The sequence below is a fragment of the Symsagittifera roscoffensis genome, chromosome 3 (genome assembly GCF_963678635.1).
Source record: "Symsagittifera roscoffensis chromosome 3, txSymRosc1.1, whole genome shotgun sequence".
Taxonomy (NCBI): Eukaryota; Metazoa; Xenacoelomorpha; order Acoela; family Convolutidae; genus Symsagittifera; species Symsagittifera roscoffensis.
The window spans coordinates 45,674,661-45,698,928 of record NC_087064.1 but is presented as its reverse complement, the minus strand read 5'-3'; the positions used below and the strand labels follow the sequence as shown (position 1 = coordinate 45,698,928).

General features: G+C 34.2%; 2 protein-coding genes across 3 annotated transcripts in view; both read left to right on the top strand.

The window, feature by feature from the left end:
• Positions 1 to 1,011: 1,011 nt before the first annotated feature.
• On the top strand, positions 1,012 to 23,989 carry LOC134842444 (uncharacterized). Of its 2 annotated transcripts, none has more exons than XM_063858786.1 (4): positions 1,012 to 1,053; positions 2,973 to 4,415; positions 6,120 to 7,551; positions 23,808 to 23,989. In XM_063858786.1, the coding sequence occupies exons 2-3, from the start codon at positions 3,590 to 3,592 to the stop codon at positions 7,073 to 7,075; spliced, it is 1,782 nt and encodes a 593-aa protein (XP_063714856.1). In that variant the 5' UTR covers positions 1,012 to 1,053; positions 2,973 to 3,589; the 3' UTR covers positions 7,076 to 7,551; positions 23,808 to 23,989. The 2 variants fall into 2 exon arrangements, with proteins under 2 accessions (XP_063714856.1, XP_063714857.1); XM_063858787.1 differs by lacking the exon at positions 1,012 to 1,053 and adding an exon at positions 1,060 to 1,227 and having other exon boundaries at positions 3,149 to 4,415.
• Positions 1,030 to 24,268, top strand: part of LOC134842446 (uncharacterized) — a 122,633-nt gene continuing 99,394 nt past the window's right edge. The window contains exon 1 of the mRNA XM_063858788.1: positions 1,030 to 1,035. The gene's annotated coding sequence lies outside the window, so the exon portion shown is untranslated. The remainder of the gene's footprint in view (positions 1,036 to 24,268) is intronic.

The following is a 24,268-nucleotide window of genomic DNA, read 5'->3' as shown; positions in this document are numbered from 1 at the left end:
CGGAGTTCTACAGACCAAGTTGTGATTGAAGTTTTTCATTTCTACTTTTTTATTTTTTGTTGGGTATTTTTTGTTCTTGTTTGGAGCACTTGTTTAACAAAACGCGATCTTGAATTTACTGTTGTTTTTTATGCGCAAACTGTTTGTTGGTCGTGTGTTTTAGACAAAGTGTCCAGTTTTCTTTAATTAGGTTAATTTTATCAAAAAAAAAATCCATCATGAAATATTGCGCAATTTGAAAGAGCTTTAAGGTGGTATATATTTTTTAAATCTCCGAAATTGAAGTTGAATTTCCCTTAATCTCCTTGAAATCATTGACATGTTAAAACACGATTATCAACTAACTACTTGTTTTTTTTGCGGCAGTGAACGAAATGAAGACTTTTATGTCTTATATGACTTTTATGACTTTTTGGTCTTATTTGTTTTGAAAAGGAAGTCTTTTATGTAATGCTGTGCGGCATTCCTTTTGCGCTGTCTACTTACAAAATGCAATTGGTGCATAAATTGTTTTTGAATTTCAATTTCGAACGTCGATTTTCGTATTCATTCACCACAAAATGGCGTTGATTGTATTAAAAATGTTTTTTATTTGTTAAATTCCAAAGTTGAAAAAAAGTTCCAACATCTATGTCATTGTTTAGGTTTCCTTATGTTCGTTTTTTAAATTTTTTCCACTTTCTCGCGGCGATGTTTTCAGGCGATGTTTCCAGACTTTTTGGTAGATTTTTATAAGAGTCTTGTTGAAAGAAATAACTTTCAAATTAATTAGTATAATTGTGGATAATCCGGTTTCATAATTTTCATGGTTTGATTTCTCAAACAATGGGGCGTTTTTTACACAATTAATCCACTTTTTTGCCAACGCTTGTAGCACAAAATTAAATGCAAAATTTGTGCTGTAACGTTTTTCTGAAAGCGGTTTTATGCTATATCCGTTCTTTGAAAACGTTTTATGAAAGCAAATTGCAGCCTGATATCTAATAGTATGCTTAGTAGTAGTAGAAAACAAAACGCCGAAACCAGGTGGTTGAGGTAAGTGAATTTTACGAGGTAGGTACGATTGAATCTTGTAGTCTTGGAGGTTCAATTATTTGTAGAGCTTCTCTCAATGTTAATATCTGTATTTTATGCATATAATTTTTTATTTTGACTTATTTAGAGTTCCTTCTAGCTTTTTCGTGTTTTTGAAGTGCAGCTTTGACTTTGTGTTGGTTGAGTTTTGTGGTAACCTTTGAGCCACCTTTTGTGGTACTCCTCCTTTTAAGCTATGTCGTGTTTGATACTATTGTCTTCTTTGACCGCAGGTGTTTTATTGTTCCGACCATTGAAAATGGGGAGGAAGTTTGTATTCGGGTGCGCTTAAGTTTTTATTTTCCACACAAAAACAGGTACCACAAGTAAAACAGAGGCGAAGCAGAGCTTCGCACCACTTGCGATACACAAAGCCACCGAATCGAATAAAAAATTGAGAAAACGCCAAAAAATACCCGAAAATTTCAAATGTTTGTTTTAAACTGAAACTCATTTTGATGAAAAGCTGTGGCAGACGACAACAGCCAGATTTGAACTAGCCTGAAAAACTTCGAATAAAGTTACCCACTGCGCTACAATATAGTCAGTGGAAAAAGACACAAGTAAAAAAGAAAAATAATGTTGATAAAAATTACTCAAAAAAGTTAGAAAAACTACAACTACAAAAATATCTTGCTTGTATCGGATGAAATTCATAAACAGCCTTAAAAATCATGAGCGGGAACAAAGGCGTCAAGTTTTGGGTCGAAACTTGTTGAGCCAGAAATAAAACTTGTCATAAAAAATTGCATGAACTTCTTGAAGTTGTTACGACCCATCCATACTGAAGCACATAATCCTATACATATATGTTTTCCCTGGAAATTACGCAACATAAAATGACTCAGCCGAAATAACAACTGTTTAAATATTTAAAAAACCAAAATAAATGAAAAAAAAATTAAGCTAAATCAGACTTGGTAAAGTTACATTTACTGGACTTAAAGTTACAGTAAAAAACTGTTTAAGCCAGGACGAAAACCACGAACCTTTTTGAAAAGTTAATTACAACTTGAAATAGTCTTTAAGCTAATTACTACGTAAGTTATGGCAGGTTTTTGAATTTCGAGAATTAGAGCATGTTGGAAGTGATATCTACGATTCCGAATAAACGACCATTCTGTGAACCAAGTTATTACGGGAAAAAGTCTGGTACCCGATTGCAATACTCTTGCTCAGATTAAATATCAAAATAGTTCGACTGATGTATCCTATTGAAGCGTTTTCAGTCGTGATTCGAACGACATTAAGGCATGAAAACAATTTCAGTGTCGAAAAAAATCAAAACTGTTTTAGTCTGAAATCGAGCGAGTAACATGAAAATCGTTAATTTATGAAAATTTGTTTTTTAGACCTTAAGGATAAAAAACTTGATTTTAGTATAAATAAAACTAATTTTAGAAGTTTCTTTTAGCGCCTATTTGTCAATTCAGGCTATGATAATAAAAAATTAAAATTATTGTGCAAAAAACTAAAATTATTTTTTTTTCATTTGTTTTTTATTCATTTTAAGACAAATGCTGTCGATCATGCCTAATTAACCTAACCTGTTTTCTACATACTCATAAGCAAAAGAAACATTTTTTCATTTTCTTTTATGAGTTCTTTTAGGAACAGTTTTTGCTACTTGCACAGTAACCGTCTATCCCTATTCAATTTTCAATTTGTCTGATTCTGAAGAAAACAATTATTTTCAACTGAATTATTCTTCTGTAGCATTTGGTTTTCAAAGTTATAGTTTTGCTATTTTTAGGTAATTGTTACTAAAAGGAAAATCACAATAGCATTTCGTGCCGTTTCAATAATTTAAAACATGGCTATTTAGCTTTGAGCTAAAACTTACCATATGTATTTTTGTCTTCATATTTTTATTATACGTGTTATTTTCATACCAATAGCTTACATGTCATCTTTCGATGCACAAAAATGCAAATCAGAAAGCGACATCGACTCAATAACGAAAAATTCAACAGTTTAGCGTATACAAAGTTTGTGCCTATTATCGAATTTCCGAAGTTCAAATGCTGAAATGAGGGTGGTTAATTGTGTTCTATCTTTGGAAATATTTCAACAGACTGTTGCTTGTGAAATATTGTGACCACTGCCTGACTTGTGTACTTACTATCAAAAGCTCAATTAAATATGTACATTATTTATGTACCGGATTACGAACGCGTCCAAGGTTTGTGAAATTAAGGTTTGGATCAAGATTTAGAACATTACACTTACATCGTTGAAATTACGAACTACTCTTTACGAACTGATCTAATCAGAAACCCAATGTTTGTGAAGTTAACTGTTAGACGTCATAGCAAAAGAAAATTTGGATATTTTATGATCTAGCGCCTGCACAACGGCTTGATTTTCAGTAGAAGTTAGTTTCAAATTCATAGATAAAAGCAATTTGCAAATAGCTTTTACTCGACTTGTTTTTTTATTTCGCTTATTTGCACAAGCAGTATTTGTGTTATTCAGATATTTTACCTTACGCGTTATTGTCTTACCATTAGTACAGATGGCTTCTTCCGATGCAAAAAAGAATGTGAAGTACTTTGTGCCAGGAGGTTACAGTGTTCTCGATTTCAGCTCCATGTGCGATTGGTACATGAACACTTATTTCCCTAGATGGAAAGATAGTGGCGTGAATTTAGTCCCCCCTTTGCCGGAACACATGCCTCTAGAACCTCCTGAGGCCGCATCTGGGGGTGCAAGAAGGAAAAGCACGGGAAAGAAACAGTACTTTAACTTTAGAACGGGTCAGAAATCACAAATCGATGAGTACAATGTTGTTAAACTGATTCAAAAATATGCAACGGAAAACGATTTGGCCATGTTTATATTTCATGGGTTAAAAATGGATCAGCAAAGATGGAAACTGATGCAGTTTGTTATCCGTAACGAGCTCACTGCCGATGTCTGGGATGACCTGAAGGTTTCGTGCGATTTTGATGAGAAGCTTAACCTGCCTTGTAATCTTGAAATTGACTTGGTGACTTTGGATCCTCAAAACGGATTGATTTTGTGGGAAGTTAAAAGCAGAGATTTTGGAGTGGAAGGTTCAGCAAATCTGAACAAAATAGGCAGTGCTGTGAAACAATTGAAGAAAGATAAATTGTTTATTACATGGCTGGCGAAATGGTTTACATCATTACACGAACTGGAATTAGAGGTTAAGCAAGTTGTTGTACTGCCGGATGATACAATTACTAGTGAACAAAATGATAATTTTGGAAATCTGCGACAGGATTACAACATACTCGATAAAGAGAATCTGGCCGATATGAGAAAGTTTTTTGAGAAAGTGCGAACCGATTACCCATCTGCTGCTAACGTGAAATCAGGTGTGTACACATTCTTTTCACTTGCAAGTGCAAGTGACTTGTAATCAGGAGCTAGATTTTTTCAAGTGAGCAAAGCGACAGGTATCAATTTCGAGTCCCGGTCTGACCTTGTTTTCTTTCCCACAATGTATCTACTTATCTATTCATACCTTGGAACATCGGCACATTTCAGGTCCCTTCCCACTTGGGGGAGAGTAAGTTCTTGAGTTCCATCATCGGCCTAAGATCAGTTTACTTAAGATCTGTAAGAAATTGACCTTGATCTATCATCGAACCTCAATAATATTCAGAACCTTCTCACTTGTTCTAAAGGTTGAGCACACTTCTTCTGATTATATGGTCTAGGTTTGAAACGCGACCGGACCTTTTTTCGATCTGCGAAGTTTTTGGAAAACTCGATTCGTCGGATTCTCGTTTGTCTATTTTTTTGTCGGTTTACTGCCAAAAGCAGGGAATTTCTTCAAAGCATCGATATTTCTAAAGCAGTTTCATATATAATTCAAAGTCTTTCTGTAGGTTGTAAGTTTACCAAATCTGATTTTGTATGATTTTTTTTTCATAAATGGTTCGGTTAATGCTATTTTGAATTAGTTACATCATTTTTTGTCTTCCAAAAGCAAAAATAGAGTGGTATGCTTTTTAAAATTTCGAAGAACGGGGCAAATATCAGTGAAATGAAAAATGGTAAAATAAATGCTTTTTCTACATTTTGTTAGTTAAATCAGTTTTAGTAGCTCAGCTCAAATATTTTTGCTTACGGGAGCAAGTGATTTGGAGTCTAGGCTAAGTTCGGTAAACAACTTTCTTACAAATTCTGCCGACATGCTCAGTTCTGACATGCTCAAAGGCTGACATGCTCAATTTCCCGAAAGTTCGAGTGAAACATGTTACTGCCTCACATGAACATTTTAATTACTACCCATTGGTTATGTGGGGTAGTAACTTTGATTGCTACCCTACATGAACATTTTAGTTCATGTGGGGTAGTGAATAATTTTTTCAAATATAATTTTTGAAAAAATGTTGATTATTTTAGATTTTGTTGTTTTCGTCGTAATTTCTGTCGGCTGATTTTCCGTTTGTTTTTTCAAATGCTAATTATATTATCTGGTAAGCTTTTCAAGCGGTTCTTTTCCAACGCTGGGTTTTTAATGTTTGATTCTAATATTTCTTTTTTAATTGAAAATTGCAGTGCTTTGTAAAATAACCAATATTTATTTTCATTATTTTTTTTGGATTTTTTCAGAATGCTTATGAACATTGTCCGAGATGAAGATATGAAATTTTTGTAGAGAGTTTCTTGGGCTTTTTCAAATTACTTTTTCAGCTCAATATTTTGAAAGAAAAGACTTCCTTCTTTTTTCTTTTCAATATCTTGTAACTTTTTTATTGTATCGCAAGTGTTTTATTGTATCGCTCTGTGTATCAAACAATTAATGCTAGTCTATTTGCATGTGCTTAAAATGATTGTTCACCCTTCATCAATTAGCTTAAAAAATGCGAGTTAATATTTTTCTAAAAAATCTATACAAAGTGCATTCCAACTTCATACACGGAACAAAACAATGGAAACATTCAAAAGGAAATAATTGATCGATGATGTCTTTTTTTTATTCAGTTTGTGAAAAACTTGATTTTTTTGAAACCAGAAAGTTTTCTTGCATGTTTTGAGCTGCGAAAGTTACACCAATTTTTTTCTCTTAGCTTTCGATATGCTCGTTCCGTCTTTGGTGGGATGTGTGGCTGCGATTTCGCAACTTCAATCGATTCCATCTCAAAAGAAACAAACCTGCCCTCAAGGCCTCGAGGCAACTTTCAGTTCAGCGCAAGCAGTCGCGAAATTGGACCGCGAAATACAACAGGAGCTTTTTTCACGGAAAGAGAATCCTTTTACAGAAGTTTTGCCCACGAAGAAAAACACTGTTTTCAAAGGTTCAAAGTTTATCAAAGTTCTTTTCTTGACTCCAAAGCAGCAGAAGGTGTTTGATTTATCTTCAACAGGGTTGAAGATAATTCAGGGACCAGCAGGTTCTGGTAAAACAATCCTTACAGTTTTCAAAGCCCTCGATGTGGCGTCAAAATGCGACGGTAAATTTCTTCTACTCTGCCGCGGAAGCTTTGCGTGGAGCTACTACGAACTGTTTACAGGAAATGGGCATAAGACGAAAATGGCAACTCGGGAAGGTATTAGTAAAAAAGGGGCCCAAAAGTTTTTTCTGGAAGCACTCGAAACTTCATATAACATCAAAGAAGATTGCCCAGATACTGTAGTGGTTGATATCAAATTGAACCCTGATAAGCTTGGAAGCAATGATGACAAGATCATTATTGGGCAAACTACTGATTTTGCCGATGATTTTTACCATAAAACGAATCTGCTCATGAAGTTGTTTCTAATAAAGAATCTCAAAATGAAGGTAAAAGACTTGAAAAAAATGAAAACTGAAATCCGTTGGCAACAAAATCTGCACATTTTTATGGATGACGGTGACTTGGCCGAAATTTTGCTGCGTTGTAAGGAAATCTTCTTTCAAGCCGACGAGGAAGAATATTTGACTTGGACAGTATTGGACCACAAGCAGAGCTCGGGTTTTAGCGCATACATAGACCAGCAGAGTTATGAACAAGTGAGGGCGCACTTTGAATCCAGCAGGACATAACTGCTCGTTTTGCAAGAAGTGCTACGTAACTCAGTAGAAATTCACAATTTTAACATGGCGTTGATACAACAAATTTCAAGTTTGAATCATGTGATCCACACCGAAAAACCTGGAAATGCGTTGGCTATTGCCGCTCCTAAGCAGGGTTCGAATTTTCATGGGCCACCTATCACGATATTTGAACTTTATGATCATTGCATGCTCGAAGATTCCATGTCACTAGGAAACAATTTTCAATTTAGAGCTAAAAGAGCTTCAGATTTTACCGCGTTCGTGTTGACAAAAATTCTTAATGATGGTGCTAAAACTGAAGATCTTCCGATTTTATCTGCGGATTGCGGAGAGTGGAAAAAGTTTGTTGGAGATACTTTAGAAAAACTTGATTTTAGAGCAGCTGATTTAGAGCATCGCCTGGTACAACCGGAAGAGTTTGGTGGTGCATCTGTTGTGACCATCGAGAACTGTGTTCTCACGAGGTAAGCGGCATCATCAGTTGAAATAAATTTAAATCAATTAATGTCAAAGACAAAAAAGATCGATGCATCTTGATATATCCAGTTGAATTAATTGCCTCAAAAATTGCTTCCTCAAGATTTTTCTGCAGATAGAGGGGTTCGTTGGAAAATATATTTTTTAAGGTGGGCGTTTTAGCCTTTGAGGACTTGCAAAATCCCCTTGGTGATCTTGTTGTGTATGGATATTCTATGCCACATGCAAAATAAAATAATCTATTTGAGCATTTTAAAACTCGAGTTTTTGGTGCGCTTGTTGTTCCGACCATTTGAAAAATGTGGAGGCACTTCACTTGGGTGCTTTAGTTTTTTTTTGTTTTCCACGAAACATCAGGTGCCACAATTAATCATCGGAATGAGACGAGTGATATACCAAATTAGGGCCCTTTTAGTCGTGATTCGAATGACATTTAAACCTTTTAAAAAACTTTTCTCTGTATCGAGAAAAACTGGTTTAATTTTTTTGTTTTTAATTTCAATTTTGAGTCAATGAAGCGAGCGAGCAGGCTTACAACAGGTTGATTGTGCACAATTTATGCCCTAAAAACGTAGGTTTAAGCAATTTGAATCAGTTCATAAAGTTTTGATGCCATTTCTTGAACCAAAACTCAAAAAGTATATAAACATTGTCTGCAAAAAACTTTAAAAAGATTTGACTGTTTTTTGATTTTTTTCTAATACTATTTCAACAAAATTTTTTTTCCAAATTGTCTTTATCATTTTGACTCTAGAATATGCAAAATTATGGTTTTACGTCAGATCCTTTTAGCAAACCACGCATGGTGTTGATAAAACGAATTTCAAATTTTAATCATGTGATCCACAACAGAAAATCTCGGAATTTGTTAGCTAATAATGCTCCTAGGACGCGTTCGAGTTTCGCCCTATGTGACCGTTTTGTGCATGAAAGTTCTCTGCCGCATGCAATTGAAAACAACCTATTTGAGCATTTTGAACATTGAGTTTGTAGTGCGTTTGTTGTTCCGACCATTTGAACAATGTGGAGGAACTATGTACTTGTTTGTTTTTTCTTTTTTTTCACGCAAAATTAGGTACCACAAATAATAATCAGAATAGGTCGAGTAATATACCAAATCGGAGCCCTTTCAGTCGTCATTATAGCGAGAAGAACTGGCTAAAAATTTTTTTGATTTAATTTTATTTGATTTTATTTTCAATTTTGAGCCAATAAAGCCAGCGAGCAGGCGTACACCAGCTCGATTATGCTTAACTCAAGCCCTAACACTTTAGGGTTAAACAATTAAAATAGTTTTTGGAGTTTTTGATGCTTTTTCTGGAACCAAAATATTTGAAAATTTCTTGCACAAAACTAATTTTTTTAAAAGATTTTTTTCGAAACTTTGAACTGAAAATTTTGTCAAGTTTGCCTGTGTCACTATGATTTCCGAGCATGCAAAATTATAGTTTTACGTCAGATCTTCTTATCACACCGCGTATGGCGTTGAAACCACGAATTTCGAGTTTTTATCATGTGATCCACAACGAAAAACCTGGGATTGTGTTGGCTATACCGCTAAGCCGCGTTCGAATTTTCATATTGTTGACCGTTTTGAAATTGTGAATATATCGATTTTCTATGCCACATGCAAGAGAAAACAAACTATTCGAGCATTTTGAACATTGAATTTTTGGTGCGCTTGTTGTTCCGACCATTTGAAAATGTGGAGGAACTTTGTACTTGGGTGTTTTAGTTTTTTGTTTTTCAACAAAATGTCAGGCACCACAAATAGTAATTGCAATAGGTCGAGTGACATACCAAGTAAGTACTCTTTTAGTCGTGATTCGAATGACAATTAAACCTTGTCAAAAACATTTCTCAGTACCGAGAAAAACTGGTTTAAATTTTTTTGATTTTAGTTTCAAATCTGAGCCAATAAAGCGAGCGAGCAGGCTTAAAAAAGCCTAATTGTGCTTAACTAAAGCCCTAAAGCGTAGGGTTAAGCAATTCAATTTCGTTCATAAAGTTTTTGATGCCATTTCGTCAACATAAACTCCAAAAGTATATAAATACTTTCTGCAAAAAACTAAAAAAAGTTTTTCTTTTGATTTTTTCACTTATCATTTTTCAACAAAAGTTTTCGTCTTGCGAATGTAACTATTTATCTCGATTTTGCCAAATATATAATTAAACGTCCGATCCGTTTGTCAGACCACGAATGGCGTTGATACAATGAATTTCAATTTTTATCATGCTATCCACAACGAAAAACCTGGGATTGTGTTGGCTATTACCGCTCCTAAGCGGGTTTCGAATTTTCCCCTTGGTGACCTTTCGTGTTTGATTGTTCTATGTCACCTGCCAAAAAAATTAACTTATTTGAGCATGTTGATCATTGAGTTTTTGGTGCGCTTGTTGTTCCGACCAGTTGAAAATGTGGAGGAACTTTGTACTTGGGTGTTCTATTTTTTTGTTTTTCAACAAAATGTTAGGTACCACAAATAGTAATTGCAATAGGTCGAGTGATATACCAAGTAAGGACTCTTTTAGTCGTGATTCGAATGACAATTAACCTTGTCAAAAACATTTCTCAGTACCGAGAAAAACTGGTTTGAATTTTTTTGATTTTAATTTCAATTCTGAGCCAATAAAGCGAGCGAGCAGGCTTAAAAAGCCTAATTGTGCTTAATTGAAGCCCTAAAGCGTAGGGTTAAGCAATTCAATTCAGTTCATAAAGTTTTTGATGCCATTTCGTTAACCCAAACTCAAAAAATATATAAATACTTTCTGCAAAAAACTAAAAAGGTTTTTCTTTTGATTTTTTCACTTATCATTTTTCAACAAAAGTTTTCGTCCAATTTGCGAATGTAACTGTTACTCTCAATTTTGCCAAATATATAATGAAATGTCCGATCCGTTTGTCAGACCACGAATGGCGTTGATACAATGAATTTCAATTTTTATCATGCTATCCACAACGAAAAACCTGGGATTGTGTTGGCTATTACCGCTCCTAAGCGGGTTTCAAATTTTCCCCTTGGTGACCTTTCGTGTTTGATTGTTCTATGTCACCTGCCAAAAAAAATAACTTATTTGAGCATGTTGATCATTGAGTTTTTGGTGCGCTTGTTGTTCGACCAGTTGAAAATGTGGAGGAACTTTGTACTTGGGTGTTCTATTTTTATGTTTTTCAACAAAATGTTAGGTACCACAAATAGTAATTGCAATAGGTCGAGTGATATACCAAGTAAGGACTCTTTTAGTCGTGATTCGAATGACAATTAACCTTGTCAAAAACATTTCTCAGTACCGAGAAAAACTGGTTTGAACTTTTTTGATTTTAATTTCAATTCTGAGCCAATAAAGCGAGCGAGCAGGCTTAAAAAGCCTAATTGTGCTTAATTGAAGCCCTAAAGCGTAGGGTTAAGCAATTCAATTCAGTTCATAAAGTTTTTGATGCCATTTCGTCAACCCAAACTCAAAAAATATATAAATACTTTCTGCAAAAAACTAAAAAGGTTTTTCTTTTGATTTTTTCACTTATCATTTTTCAACAAAAGTTTTCGTCCAATTTGCGAATGTAACTGTTACTCTCGATTTTGCCAAATATATAATGAAATGTCCGATCCGTTTGTCAGACCACGAATGGCGTTGATAAAATGAATTTCAATTTTTATCATGCTATCCACAACGAAAAACCTGGGATTGTGTTGGCTATTACCGCTCCTAAGCGGGTTTCGAATTTTCCCCTTGGTGACCTTTCGTGTTTGATTGTTCTATGTCACCTGCCAAAAAAATTAACTTATTTGAGCATGTTGATCATTGAGTTTTTGGTGCGCTTGTTGTTCCGACCAGTTGAAAATGTGGAGGAACTTTGTACTTGGGTGTTCTATTTTTTTGTTTTTCAACAAAATGTTAAGTACCACAAATAGTAATTGCAATAGGTCGAGTGATATACCAAGTAAGGACTCTTTTAGTCGTGATTCGAATGACAATTAACCTTGTCAAAAACATTTCTCAGTACCGAGAAAAACTGGTTTGAATTTTTTTGATTTTAATTTCAATTCTGAGCCAATAAAGCGAGCGAGCAGGCTTAAAAAGCCTAATTGTGCTTAATTGAAGCCCTAAAGCGTAGGGTTAAGCAATTCAATTCAGTTCATAAAGTTTTTGATGCCATTTCGTCAACCCAAACTCAAAAAATATATAAATACTTTCTGCAAAAAACTAAAAAGGTTTTTCTTTTGATTTTTTCACTTATCATTTTTCAACAAAAGTTTTCGTCCAATTTGCGAATGTAACTGTTACTCTCGATTTTGCCAAATATATAATGAAATGTCCGATCCGTTTGTCAGACCACGAATGGCGTTGATAAAATGAATTTCAATTTTTATCATGCTATCCACAACGAAAAACCTGGGATTGTGTTGGCTATTACCGCTCCTAAGCGGGTTTCGAATTTTCCCCTTGGTGACCTTTCGTGTTTGATTGTTCTATGTCACCTGCCAAAAAAATTAACTTATTTGAGCATGTTGATCATTGAGTTTTTGGTGCGCTTGTTGTTCCGACCAGTTGAAAATGTGGAGGAACTTTGTACTTGGGTGTTCTATTTTTTTGTTTTTCAACAAAATGTTAAGTACCACAAATAGTAATTGCAATAGGTCGAGTGATATACCAAGTAAGGACTCTTTTAGTCGTGATTCGAATGACAATTAACCTTGTCAAAAACATTTCTCAGTACCGAGAAAAACTGGTTTGAATTTTTTTGATTTTAATTTCAATTCTGAGCCAATAAAGCGAGCGAGCAGGCTTAAAAAGCCTAATTGTGCTTAATTGAAGCCCTAAAGCGTAGGGTTAAGCAATTCAATTCAGTTCATAAAGTTTTTGATGCCATTTCGTCAACCCAAACTCAAAAAATATATAAATACTTTCTGCAAAATACTAAAAAGGTTTTTCTTTTGATTTTTTCACTTATCATTTTTCAACAAAAGTTTTCGTCCAATTTGCGAATGTAACTGTTACTCTCGATTTTGCCAAATATATAATGAAATGTCCGATCCGTTTGTCAGACCACGAATGGCGTTGATTCAATGAATTTCAAATTTTATCATGTTATCCACAACGAAAAACCTGGGATTGTGTTGGCTATTACCGCTCCTAAGTTTTGATCAATGAGTTTTTGGTGCGCTTGTTGTTCCGACCATTTGAAAATGTGAAGGAACTTTGTACTTGGGGTTTTTTGTTTTTCAACAAAATGTCAGGTACCACAAATAGTAATTGCATTAGGTCGAGTGATATACCAAGTAAGGACTCTTTTAGTCGTGGTTCGAATGACAATTAAACCTTGTCAAAAACATTTCTTAGTACCGAGAAAAACTGGTTGAAATTTTTTTGATTTTAATTTCAATTATGAGCCAATAAAGCGAGCGAGCAGGCTTAAAAAGGCCTAATTGTGCTTAATTGAAGCCCTAAAGCGTAAGGTTAAGCAATTCAATTTAGTTCATAAAGTTTTTGATGCCATTTCGTCAACCCAAACGCCAAAATTATATAAATACTTTCTGCAAAAAAACTAAAAAAAGTTTTTCTTTTGATTTTTTCACTTATCAATTTTCAACAAAAGTTTTCGTACAACTTGCAAATGTAACTGTTACTCTCGATTTTTTCCCCAAATATATAATTAAACGTCCGTTCCGTTTGTCAGACCACGAATGGCGTTGATACAATGAATTTCAAATTTTATCATGTTATCCACAACGAAAAACCTGGGATTGTATTTGCTCTTACCGCTCCTAAGCGGGGTTCAAATTTTCACCTTGGTGACCTTTCGTGTTTGATTGTTCTATGTCACCTGCAAAAAAAAATTTAACTTATTTGAGCATGTTGATCATTGAGTTTTTGGTGCGCTTGTTGTTCCGACCATTTGAAAATGTGGAGGAACTTTGTACTTGGGTGTTTTAGTTTTTTGTTTTTCAACAAAATGTCAGGTACCACAAATAGTAATTGCAATAGGTCGAGTGATATACCAAGTGAGGACTCTTTTAGTCGTAATTCGAATGATAATTAAACCTTGTCAAAAACATTTCACAGTACCGAGAAAAACTGGTTTAAATTTTTTTGATTTTTATTTCAATTCTGAGCCAATAAAGAAAGCGAGAAGGCTTAAAAAAGCTTAATTGTGCTAAATTGAAGCCCTAAAGCGTATGGTTAAGCAATTCAATTTGGTTCATAAAGTTTTTGATGCCATTTCGTCAACCCAAACTCCAAAAATATATAAATACTTTCTGCAAAAAACTAAAAAAAGTTTTTCTTTTGATTTTTTCACTTATCATTTTTCAACAAAAATTTTCGTCCAACTTGCGAATGTAACTGTTATTCTCGATTTTGCCAAATATATAATTAAACGTCCGATCCATTTGTCAGACCACGAATGGCGTTGATACAATGAATTTCAAATTTTATCATGTTATCCACAACGAAAAACCTGGGATTGTGTTGGCTATTACCGCTCCTAAGCGGGGTTCGAATTTTCCCCTTGGTGACCTTTCGTGTTTGATTGTTCTATGCCACCTGCAAAAAAAAATTAACTTATTTGAGCATGTTGATCATTGAGTTTTTGGTGCGCTTGTTGTTCCGACCATTTGAAAATGTGGAGGAACTTTGTACTTGGGTGTTTTAGTTTTTTGTTTCTCAACAAAATGTCAGGTACCACAAATAGTAATTGCAATAGGTCGAGCGATATACCAAGTAAGGACTCTTTTAGTCGTGGTTCGAATGACAATTAAACCTTGTCAAAAACATTTCTCAGTACCGAGAAAAACTGGTTTAAATTTTTTTGATTTTAATTTCAATTCTGAGCCAATAAAGTAAGCGAGAAGGCTTAAAAAAGCCTAATTGTGCTAAATTGAAGCCCTAAAGCGTAGGGTTAAGCAATTCAATTTAGTTCATAAAGTTTTTGATGCCAATTCGTCAACCCAAACGCCAAAATTATATAAATACTTTCTGCAAAAAACTAAAAAAAGTTTTTCTTTCGATTTTTTCACTTATCATTTTTCAACGAAAATTTTCGTCCAACTTGCGAATGTAACTGTTACTCTCGATTTTGCAAAATATATAATCAAACGTCCGATCCGTTTGCCAGACCACGAATGGCGTTCATACAATGAATTTCAAATTTTATCATGTTATCCACAACGAAAAACCTGGGATTGTGTTGGCTATTATCGCTCCTAAGCGGGGTTCGAATTTCCCCCCCTTGGTGACCTTTCGTGTTTGATTTTTCTATGTCACCTGCAAAAAAAATTATTTATTTGAGCATGTTGATCATTGAGTTTTTGGTGCGCTTGTTGTTCCGACCAATTGAAAATGTGGAGGAACTTTGTACTTGGGTTTTTTAGTTTTTTGTTTTTCAACAAAATGTCAGGTACCACAAATAGTAATTGCAATAGATCGAGTGATATACCAAGTAAGGACTCTTTTAGTCTTGATTCGAATGACAATTAAACCTTGTCAAAAACATTTCTCAGTACCGAGAGAAACTGGTTTAAATTTTTTTGATTTTACTTTCAATTCTGAGCCAATAAAGCAAGCGAGCAGGCTTAAAAAAGCCTAATTGTGCTCAATTGAAGCCCTAAAGCGTATGGTTAAGCAATTCAATTTAGTTCATAAAGTTTTTGATGTCATTTCGTCAACCCAAACTCCAAAAATATATAAATACTTTCTGCAAAAAACTAAAAAAAGTTTTTCTTTCGATTTTTATCTTATCTTTTTTCAACAAAAGTTTTCGTCCAACTTGCGAATGTAACTGTTACTCTCCATTTTGCCAAATATATAATTAAACGTCCGATCCATTTTTCAGACCACGAATGGCGTTGATACAATGAATTTCAAATTTTATCATGTTATCCACAACGAAAAACCTGGGATTGTGTTGGCTATTACCGCTTCTAAGCGGGGTTCGAATTTTCCCCTTGGTGACCTTTCGTGTTTGATTGTTCTATGTCACCTGCAAAAAAAATTAACTTATTTGAGCATGTTGATCATTGAGTTTTTGGTGCGCTTGTTGTTCCGACCATTTGAAAATGTGGAGGAACTTTGTACTTGGGTGTTTTAGTTTTTTGTTTTTCAACAAAATGTCAGGTACCACAAATACTAATTGCAATAGGTCGAGTGATATACCAAGTAAAAACTCTTTTAGTCTTGGTTCGAATGACAATTAAACCTTGTCAAAAACATTTCTCAGTACCGAGAAAAACTGGTTTAATTTTTTTTGACTTTAATTTCAATTCTGAGCCAATAAAGAAAGCGAGAAGGCTTAAAAAAGCCTAATTGTGCTAAATTGAAGCCCTAAAGCGTAGGGTTAAGCAATTCAATTTAGTTCATAAAGTTTTTGATGCCATTTTGTCATTCAAAACTCCAAAAATATATAAATACTTTCTGCAAAAAACTAAAAAAAGTTTTTCTTTTGATTTTTTCACTTATCATTTTTCAACAAAAGTTTTTGTCCGACTTGCAAATATAACTGTTACTCTCGATTTTTTCTCCAAATATATAATTAAACGTCTGATCCGTTTGTCAGACCACGAATGGCGTTGATACAATGAATTTCAAATTTTATCATGTTATCCACAACGAAAAACCTGGGATTGTATTGGCTATTACCGCTCCTAAGCGGGGTTCGAATTTCCACCTTGGCGATCTTTCGTGTTTGATTGTTCTATGTCACCTGCAAAAAAAAATAACTTTTTTGAGCATGTTGATCATTGAGTTTTTGGTGCGCTTGTTGTTCCGACCTTTTGAAAATGTGGAGGAACTTTGTACTTGGGTGTTTAAGTTTTTTGTTTTTCAACAAAATGTCAGATACCACAAATAGTAATTGCAATAGGTCGAGTGATATATCAAGTAAGGACTCTTTTAGTCGTGGTTCGAATGACAATTAAACCTTGTCAAAAACATTTCTCAGTACCGAGAAAAACTGGTTTAATTTTTTTTGATTTTAATTTCAATTCTGAGCCAATAAAGCGAGCGAGCAGGCTTAAAAAAGCCTAATTGTGCTAAATTGAAGCCCTAAAGCGTAGGATTAAGCAATTCAATTTAAATCATAAAGTTTTTGATACCATTTCGTCAACCCAAACTCCAAAAACATATAATTACTTTCTGCAAAAAACTTTAAAGTTTTTCTTTTGATTTTTTCACTTATCATTTTTCAACAAAAGTTTTCGTCCAACTTGCGAATGTAAATGTTACTCTCGATTTTTCCAAATTTATAATTAAACGTCCGATCCGTTTGTCAGACCACGAATGGCGTTGATACAATGAATTTCAATTTTTATCATGTTATCCACAACGAAAAACCTGGGATTGTGTTGGCTATTACCGCTCCTAAGCGGGGTTCGAATTTTCCCCTTGGTGATCTTTCGTGTTTGATTGTTCTATGTCACCTGCAAAAAAAATTAACTTATTTGAGCATGTTGATCATTGAGTTTTTGGTGCGCTTGTTGTTCCGACCATTTGAAAATGTGGAGGAACTTTGTACTTGGGTGTTTTAGTTTTTTGTTTTTCAACAAAATGTCAGGTACCACAAATAGTAATTGCAATAGGTCGAGTGATATACCAAGTAAAAACTCTTTTAGTCTTGGTTCGAATGACAATTAAACCTTGTCAAAAACATTTCTCAGTACCGAGAAAAACTGGTTTAATTTTTTTTGACTTTAATTTCAATTCTGAGCCAATAAAGAAAGCGAGAAGGCTTAAAAAAGCCTAATTGTGCTAAATTGAAGCCCTAAAGCGTAGGGTTAAGCAATTCAATTTAGTTCATAAAGTTTTTGATGCCATTTTGTCATTCAAAACTCCAAAAATATATAAATACTTTCTGCAAAAAACTAAAAAAAGTTTTTCTTTTGATTTTTTCACTTATCATTTTTCAACAAAAGTTTTTGTCCGACTTGCAAATATAACTGTTACTCTCGATTTTTTCTCCAAATATATAATTAAACGTCTGATCCGTTTGTCAGACCACGAATGGCGTTGATACAATGAATTTCAATTTTTATCATGTTATCCACAACGAAAAACCTGGGATTGTGTTGGCTATTACCGCTCCTAAGCGGGGTTCGAATTTTCCCCTTGGTGATCTTTCGTGTTTGATTGTTCTATGTCACCTGCAAAAAAAAATAACTTTTTTGAGCATGTTGATCATTGAGTTTTTGGTGCGCTTGTTGTTCCGACCATTTGAAAATGTGGAGGAACTTTGTACTTGGGTGTTTTAGTTTTTTGTTTTTCAACAAAATGTCAGGTACCACAAATAGTAATTGCAATAGGTCGAGTGATATACCAAGTAAAAACTCTTTTAGTCTTGGTTCGAATGACAATTAAACCTTGTCAAAAACATTTCTCAGTACCGTGGTACATCTGTAGTGACCATCGAGGCAAGCGGTATCATCACTTGAAATGACCTTAAATCATTTAATGTCAAAGACAAAGAAGATTGATGCATTCGGAGTTATCCGGTTGAACTAGTAGCCTCAAAAAAGCTTCATCAAGGTGGAAAAGCATGTTGAAAAAGCTTTTTTTTAGGTCGGCGTTTTAGCCTTTCAGGACTTGCAAAATAACTTTTTTGGTAATCTTATTTTGTATGGATGTTCAATGCCCTATGCAAATGAAAATTTACCTATTCGAGTTTTATGAACATTGAGATTTTGGTCCGCTTGTTGTTCCGACCATTTGAAAATGTGGAGGAATTTGGTATTCGGGTGTTTTAATTTTTTTTCACGCAAGCTCAGGTACCACAAATAAACATCGGAATGGGTCGACTGATATAGCAAATGGAAGCTCTCTCAGTCGTGGTTCGCAACACATTAATTTCTTTAAAAAAGGTTTTCTCAGTTTTCAGAAAATTTGGTTAAAAGTTTTTGTTTTTTGTTTCAATTTTGAGCCAATAAAGCGAGCGAGCAGTCTTACACCAGCTTAATTATGCCTAATTTAAGCCCCAAAAACACAGTTATAAGCAATTAAAATCAGTTTTTGGAGTTTTTTACGCCATTTTTGGAGCCAAAAACTTCAAAAATGTTTTAAAATTTTCTGCAACAAGTTTTTTAGAAAATTATTGATTTTCTTATCACTTTTTATAGTCTTACGTCACATCCTCTTATTACGCCCGGAAAAAGAAAACTTTGTTTTCTCTGGTTTTTTAAGGACTTGCACAGTAACCGGCTGTCCTTGTTTACTTCGATTTGGGAGTATGTTGATACCCATTGTGCCTGTAGAAAAATCAACGGTCAGTCTGCATGGCGCAAATATTGCAACAAAACAGTACCAGAAGGGTATTCTTTGGAATTATTTTGCGAACAGTATCAGGAAAGATATAGAGTTTTCACGAGGGCGGGGCTGATAAACTAGTCGAATGATATAAGAGCTTAGATAAAAAAGCTAAAGATAAAAGTTTAAGATAAAACACTGTCTAGCTAAATTGGAATACGGCTGTAAAAGCAACTTGAACTTGAAGATTACGTTAGAAAACCTACTCTAAAAAGTCATTCAGTAAACATCAGATTAGCAGTGCCATTCTAATTAGAACATATTATTTATCTTATAGCACTTTCTTTCATCTAAAGCAAAACTTACAAGTGGCATACATATTAAATAAGAAGTAATATAATCATTTTAATCACCGTGGAAAAACAAGAGAAAGTTTACCCAGTTTATTACTAAAGTAACACAGGTGCTCGGTAAAATCAAATTTTTTTCTCAGGTCTAAATATGCACAATAAACAATTTAAAGTGACTAAAAGTTTAGCCACAAGTAAAGCATTTACACTCAGAATCTCACATGAAGGAAGGTTAAATATAAGAGGATAGCAAGAAAACCTAGCAGAAAATTTCTGATTGTTCCCCAAGATTCTCCTCCGTTTTTCTCTATATGCGATTTTTTGCAGCTTTTCACGATCATTTTCGAATAGCGAGGTAAGTTATTGCCTAGAAGATGAAGTGAGCTACACGCTAAAATCACAACACTATTTCTCCGATGATCACATGTTTTGATTTATTCGGATCTTCGCCCTCTTGCTCCTTTAATTTGGAGGCCGGTTTTCCTAGTCACTGCTGTGCTCCGGCGTTTCTTCTTGGACGATCGATTATCTGAAACTTAACTGTAGATTTTATCTCGGCTTTTAGGATTTTCATTCGCTGATGTCAATGTTGAATTCGTTGATGTTATGCTTTTTCCTTTGACAGGCATTAAAGCTGGTGGTTTTAGCGACTTTTTGATTGCTCTCAAAAGTTTCTGCCTTTCAGATTTCTACGCTAAAAGTTGAAGATGCTTTTTGAACAGCCTGACATCGGTTTGTAATTCGATGTCTCTTAAATCTCCATATATCGCCTCTTGAGCACAATTGGTGAACGTATTTTGTTCGCGAGCTACTGAACGTATTGTTTTAGTATGAACCTATTTTTTTCCAGCCTAACTCGCAAATAAAATGATCATTTAGTGGCACTTTAGCTATAATCACGATCTGTAGCATTGGAAATTTCATAGATCTGCTCTCTACTTTAGTGAGGCTAGTGTTTTTCGAGCGTTGAGTGTCTGTGGGCGAATCGAACGGACATGAGAATCTTAAGTTCGCTGGTTCGAATCCGTCGCGTAGTAACATCTTGAGGCTTATTTCTACTTTTTCTTGTTTGCCTTTATAGAACTGCTTTTTGTCGTTTTCTCGCTAGTTTTTTGTTAGTCCTCCGGTATACAATTTGAAATATTCAAGAATCTTGATGCAAAAGCTATACTTTTCCACCACCAGGATAAATTTATTGTTCCTACTTTCGAAGAAAGTGCGGAATATTTATGCTTGCTGTGGTTTTCTTTATTGAGTCAAATTTCGGTTTGTTGGGCTTTTTGCGAATTTTTTTTCTACCATCTTAAGCTCAAAATTAAAAAAAGTATTTCACCGAATATTATTTTTCTTAAAGTTACGGGCGTTTGAAAATTGCTTGGCAAATTTTAGACCTTCTTCAGGATCATTTTTTGATTTAAATTTGTTGCCTGATGATGAACCCATTTGAAGTTTTTTTCATAAAAGAAGTATTTTTCAATTAATAGGGATCCCTTGTCGATCCATAGGGCCCCCTCGAGAAAATCTTAGATCCGCCCCTGATTGTATGTGTATTTGGCATATTTCATTGTTTTTTTTACCTGGTTCTCAAAAAATCTAGTTTTTTGTCAGATCCAATTTTTTGAGATGATAATCGGCTATTGGTTTTGGTTTTATGGTTTATGAAATCATTGTATTTTTTCAATATTCATTATTTTCCATTTTTGTTTGTTTCAGTTTTTTCTAGGTTTTTTTTTCTGAAAAAATTAATTTATAGTGTTAAAAATGTTTTAAATTTCTTGACTTATTGAAAATCAATAATTGAAGATTCACTTTTTTCGTTTTTCTTGTTATTGGTTGAAAAGTTTTTCTCTATTTTAGTTTGTCTTGATCCTGTTAAGTTTTTTCCGAAGTTAGATATCTGTGTCTTAACAAATACCAGAAAGCTTTGAATTTTAGATTTTTCCAGTATTCAGGAGATTTTACTTTGTTTCCATTGCTCTGAACGATTAAATGTCTTCTTAGCGATTTACTGCTTTGTAGGCGTTTTAAAACTGTCGACATGAAACAGACTGAATCAACTGCTTGTATAAGTTTTTTCGAACATTTTGCTGATACTTAAAAAAAAAAAATGCGCCACATATTTTGTTATTTTTTCGTACTATAGTACATCTCAGGTTGAATGCAGAAAGAGATTTTAAAATTTTTCTGTAAATCATCAAAAACTTCGGAAACCAAAACAATTAACTGAAAAAAGACTTTATCAGAGTGGCCATGAAAATTTCTCTTATACATTTATTAATTAAAAGAGGAAGTCGGTAATTGACCCATAGAACTAAAACTATCCAAATCCAACAACTACAAGGCTACTAATAATGAATGCGCTATTATTTGGTCATCTACAAAAAAATCAGAATCTGGGAATAAATAGAAATTCACTTTACTTAAAACTGGGATTAAAAAGATATTTTATCAGGGGGGTTGAGAAATTAGATGATAAGCAAATTACGGAGGCACTTATAAGGAATATAGACGATTTTGCAAAACTGGAATTGTGAGAAAATAGACGCAAGTGAGAGATTAAAATTATTTGCTGACAAATTGCGCGAGAAAAATATAATTGTTTGTAGACAACAGTTAAATTTCGGTAGCCAAAAATTTTACAAGTTAATCATGCATAATTTATTCAATTCAAAATTCTCTTGTAGTATTCGGATTTGACATTTTTTTTGTTACTTAAACTAATTATTTTAATAGGTATTGACATTTTATGTTATTTTTGTATTTTTGAAACTTGACTCTTAAGAAAAAATGTTGTTGGCCCTTTCCTTTTAATAGGTTTTCGTCTAAAATGACAGATCTGAAAAAAATTAAATTCCGTCAAAGTACGCTTTTTTAGCATCCGTCTAATTTTCTTATCGTCTAATTTCCTAGGCCTTTTTTATCAGAAAAACAAGTTTTGTTTACGAGTTTTAAATTTCAAAAATTGAATTTTATCAATTATTTCCAGATTATCAGCTTTTGATCAAATCACGGTTTGTGTTCAACCTAGAAACAACAAATTATCAAATCTATGATAATAGCACCGACAACAAAAAAGTTCTTTTTCAAATGCTCATATATGGTAGTAGAAGCCTCTAAAGGTTGGAGTTCAATTTTGCTAACGGGAAATGTGTTCGTTGTTCGTCTGCTGAAGATAAAGATAATGCAAGTTAAAATGGGATCTACTTAACAATCTCCACCCCTTTCAAGAAAAGGGGGTGAGGACATTGTTAAGTAGGTCAAAATGGTCGATTTTTCAACCAATCAGAATGCAGCAAAACTATAATTCTCAATAGAAAGCTCAGTGCTAATTTACTGTATTTATTTTTAGGGTGGACATTCTTAAGTAGGTACCATAGAAGGGGACATTGTTAAGTAGATCCTTAAAATGATATAATTAAGAAGATGTATCGGGGCAGTACAACAGTGCCGAAGTACAACAGTGCCGAAAAAAAAACTAGTTCAACAGTGCCGAAAATGAAAACTTTGTTCAACAGTGCCGAAAATATATGAACAAATTTCAACATATTAAGTGCGGCAATCAAACATTAAAGGCGAACATTTACAATCATAAGTGGCACTTAAAAATTTTGGGTGAGAAAGTTTGCGATTTAGACAATTTGGCGCCAAAATAATTGTTTAATTTGCAGTTGCAGATCTTTTGGCGCCGAAATTGGAGTGATTTTCTTTGATAATTAGCGTCATTAATTTCTCGCTCTTTAGAAAATGCGTTTAAATTATTCTGAAATTTTCCCGCCTTTTTCGCCACTGTTGTACTTCGGCGCTGTTGAACGGGGGCTATTCTCATGCGCGAAGGACCGAATGCGCGAAAAAACTCGTGAGCGAAGGACCGAAAACAAAGTTAGCCGAAAGTCAATTTTTGAAAAGAAGCAATTGTCATTCAAGTAAAAAAAATTAAATGAAGCATTATTTTGCTTCTTTCATAACGAAACCCTTGAAATATAAAATTTATTCATTTTCGGCGGCGGTCTGTGACATTTTGAAAATTTTGCATATTTCTGCCGTTTTTATAATCGGCCAATATCAATACTCCAGTCCCTGGAATTCTTTACTTTCTTTGCAAATTTTAGATTACTGAAATCTGATTGGCTGATTTGTATTTTCGGCGCATGAGGGATTCAACCCTGATGAACGCCCCCGATGTATCACCCGTGCCCATTTTGAAAGAAATTTAGAAAACTGAATTGAGCTATTTAATAAGCATATCAAATGATTACTAGATGAGTAATTATCAATCTGTACTTGACATTGCGTGATTGGAAGGTTTAACACCCAAAAACCATGTTTTTAGAAAAATTGATGCGTTTAAAAAAACTGCTGCAGATATCGTGAACGAAAGGGAACATTCAGGGCTTTGCTCTGTAGCGGGAGGTCTCGTTCAATCTTTTTTGATATTCATTCTCGATTTTTTTTTATTAAACTTGAATTACGCTGCCTGATTCTGTTCTAGTTTTGATCTAAATGGAAGGATAATTCCAGTGTTTCTTTTTATTGTATGAGTAGGCGTAAAGATGATTGGATGCAGAAAAGGGTTCAACAATTAAAAAATCAATTAATAAGGTCAAAACTGAAATAACTTTGCCAGTTTTGCTGGATTTCAACTGGTGATACTTCTACGGAAGGTCTTTTGAGTGGGAGAGAGCTTTAGTATTGACTAGTTCACCTATTCGACTAACCTACACTAATGCACTTGAAGCACCATTAGTGTTTCAAGTGCTTCGCTCATCTCTGGTCTACATGTACCAAGCCTGCACCCGAGCCAGATCCCAGTTGTATATCATCGCACCAGGAAAATAAACCAATGAGCAGATTAATTTTGAACCCTATAGTAAGGTGTAGCGTCATTTCGTTCTCAAGCACAGTGAAAGCCCAAGCACAGGATTTTCAAATTTTGTTCAGCGAATACAGCTAGTGACGAAGATAAGCTACGAAAATTACCGAGAGGTTGCTTTGATATTATTTGTCTTTCTGAATTCGGACCCTAATTTTAATCGAGAAAGCACTTAATGATGGCTGGGCTTCATGATGAAAATAATGGTTAAACTGCGCTTTCTTTAATGTTTAAAGCCTTGGAAGACGCCGT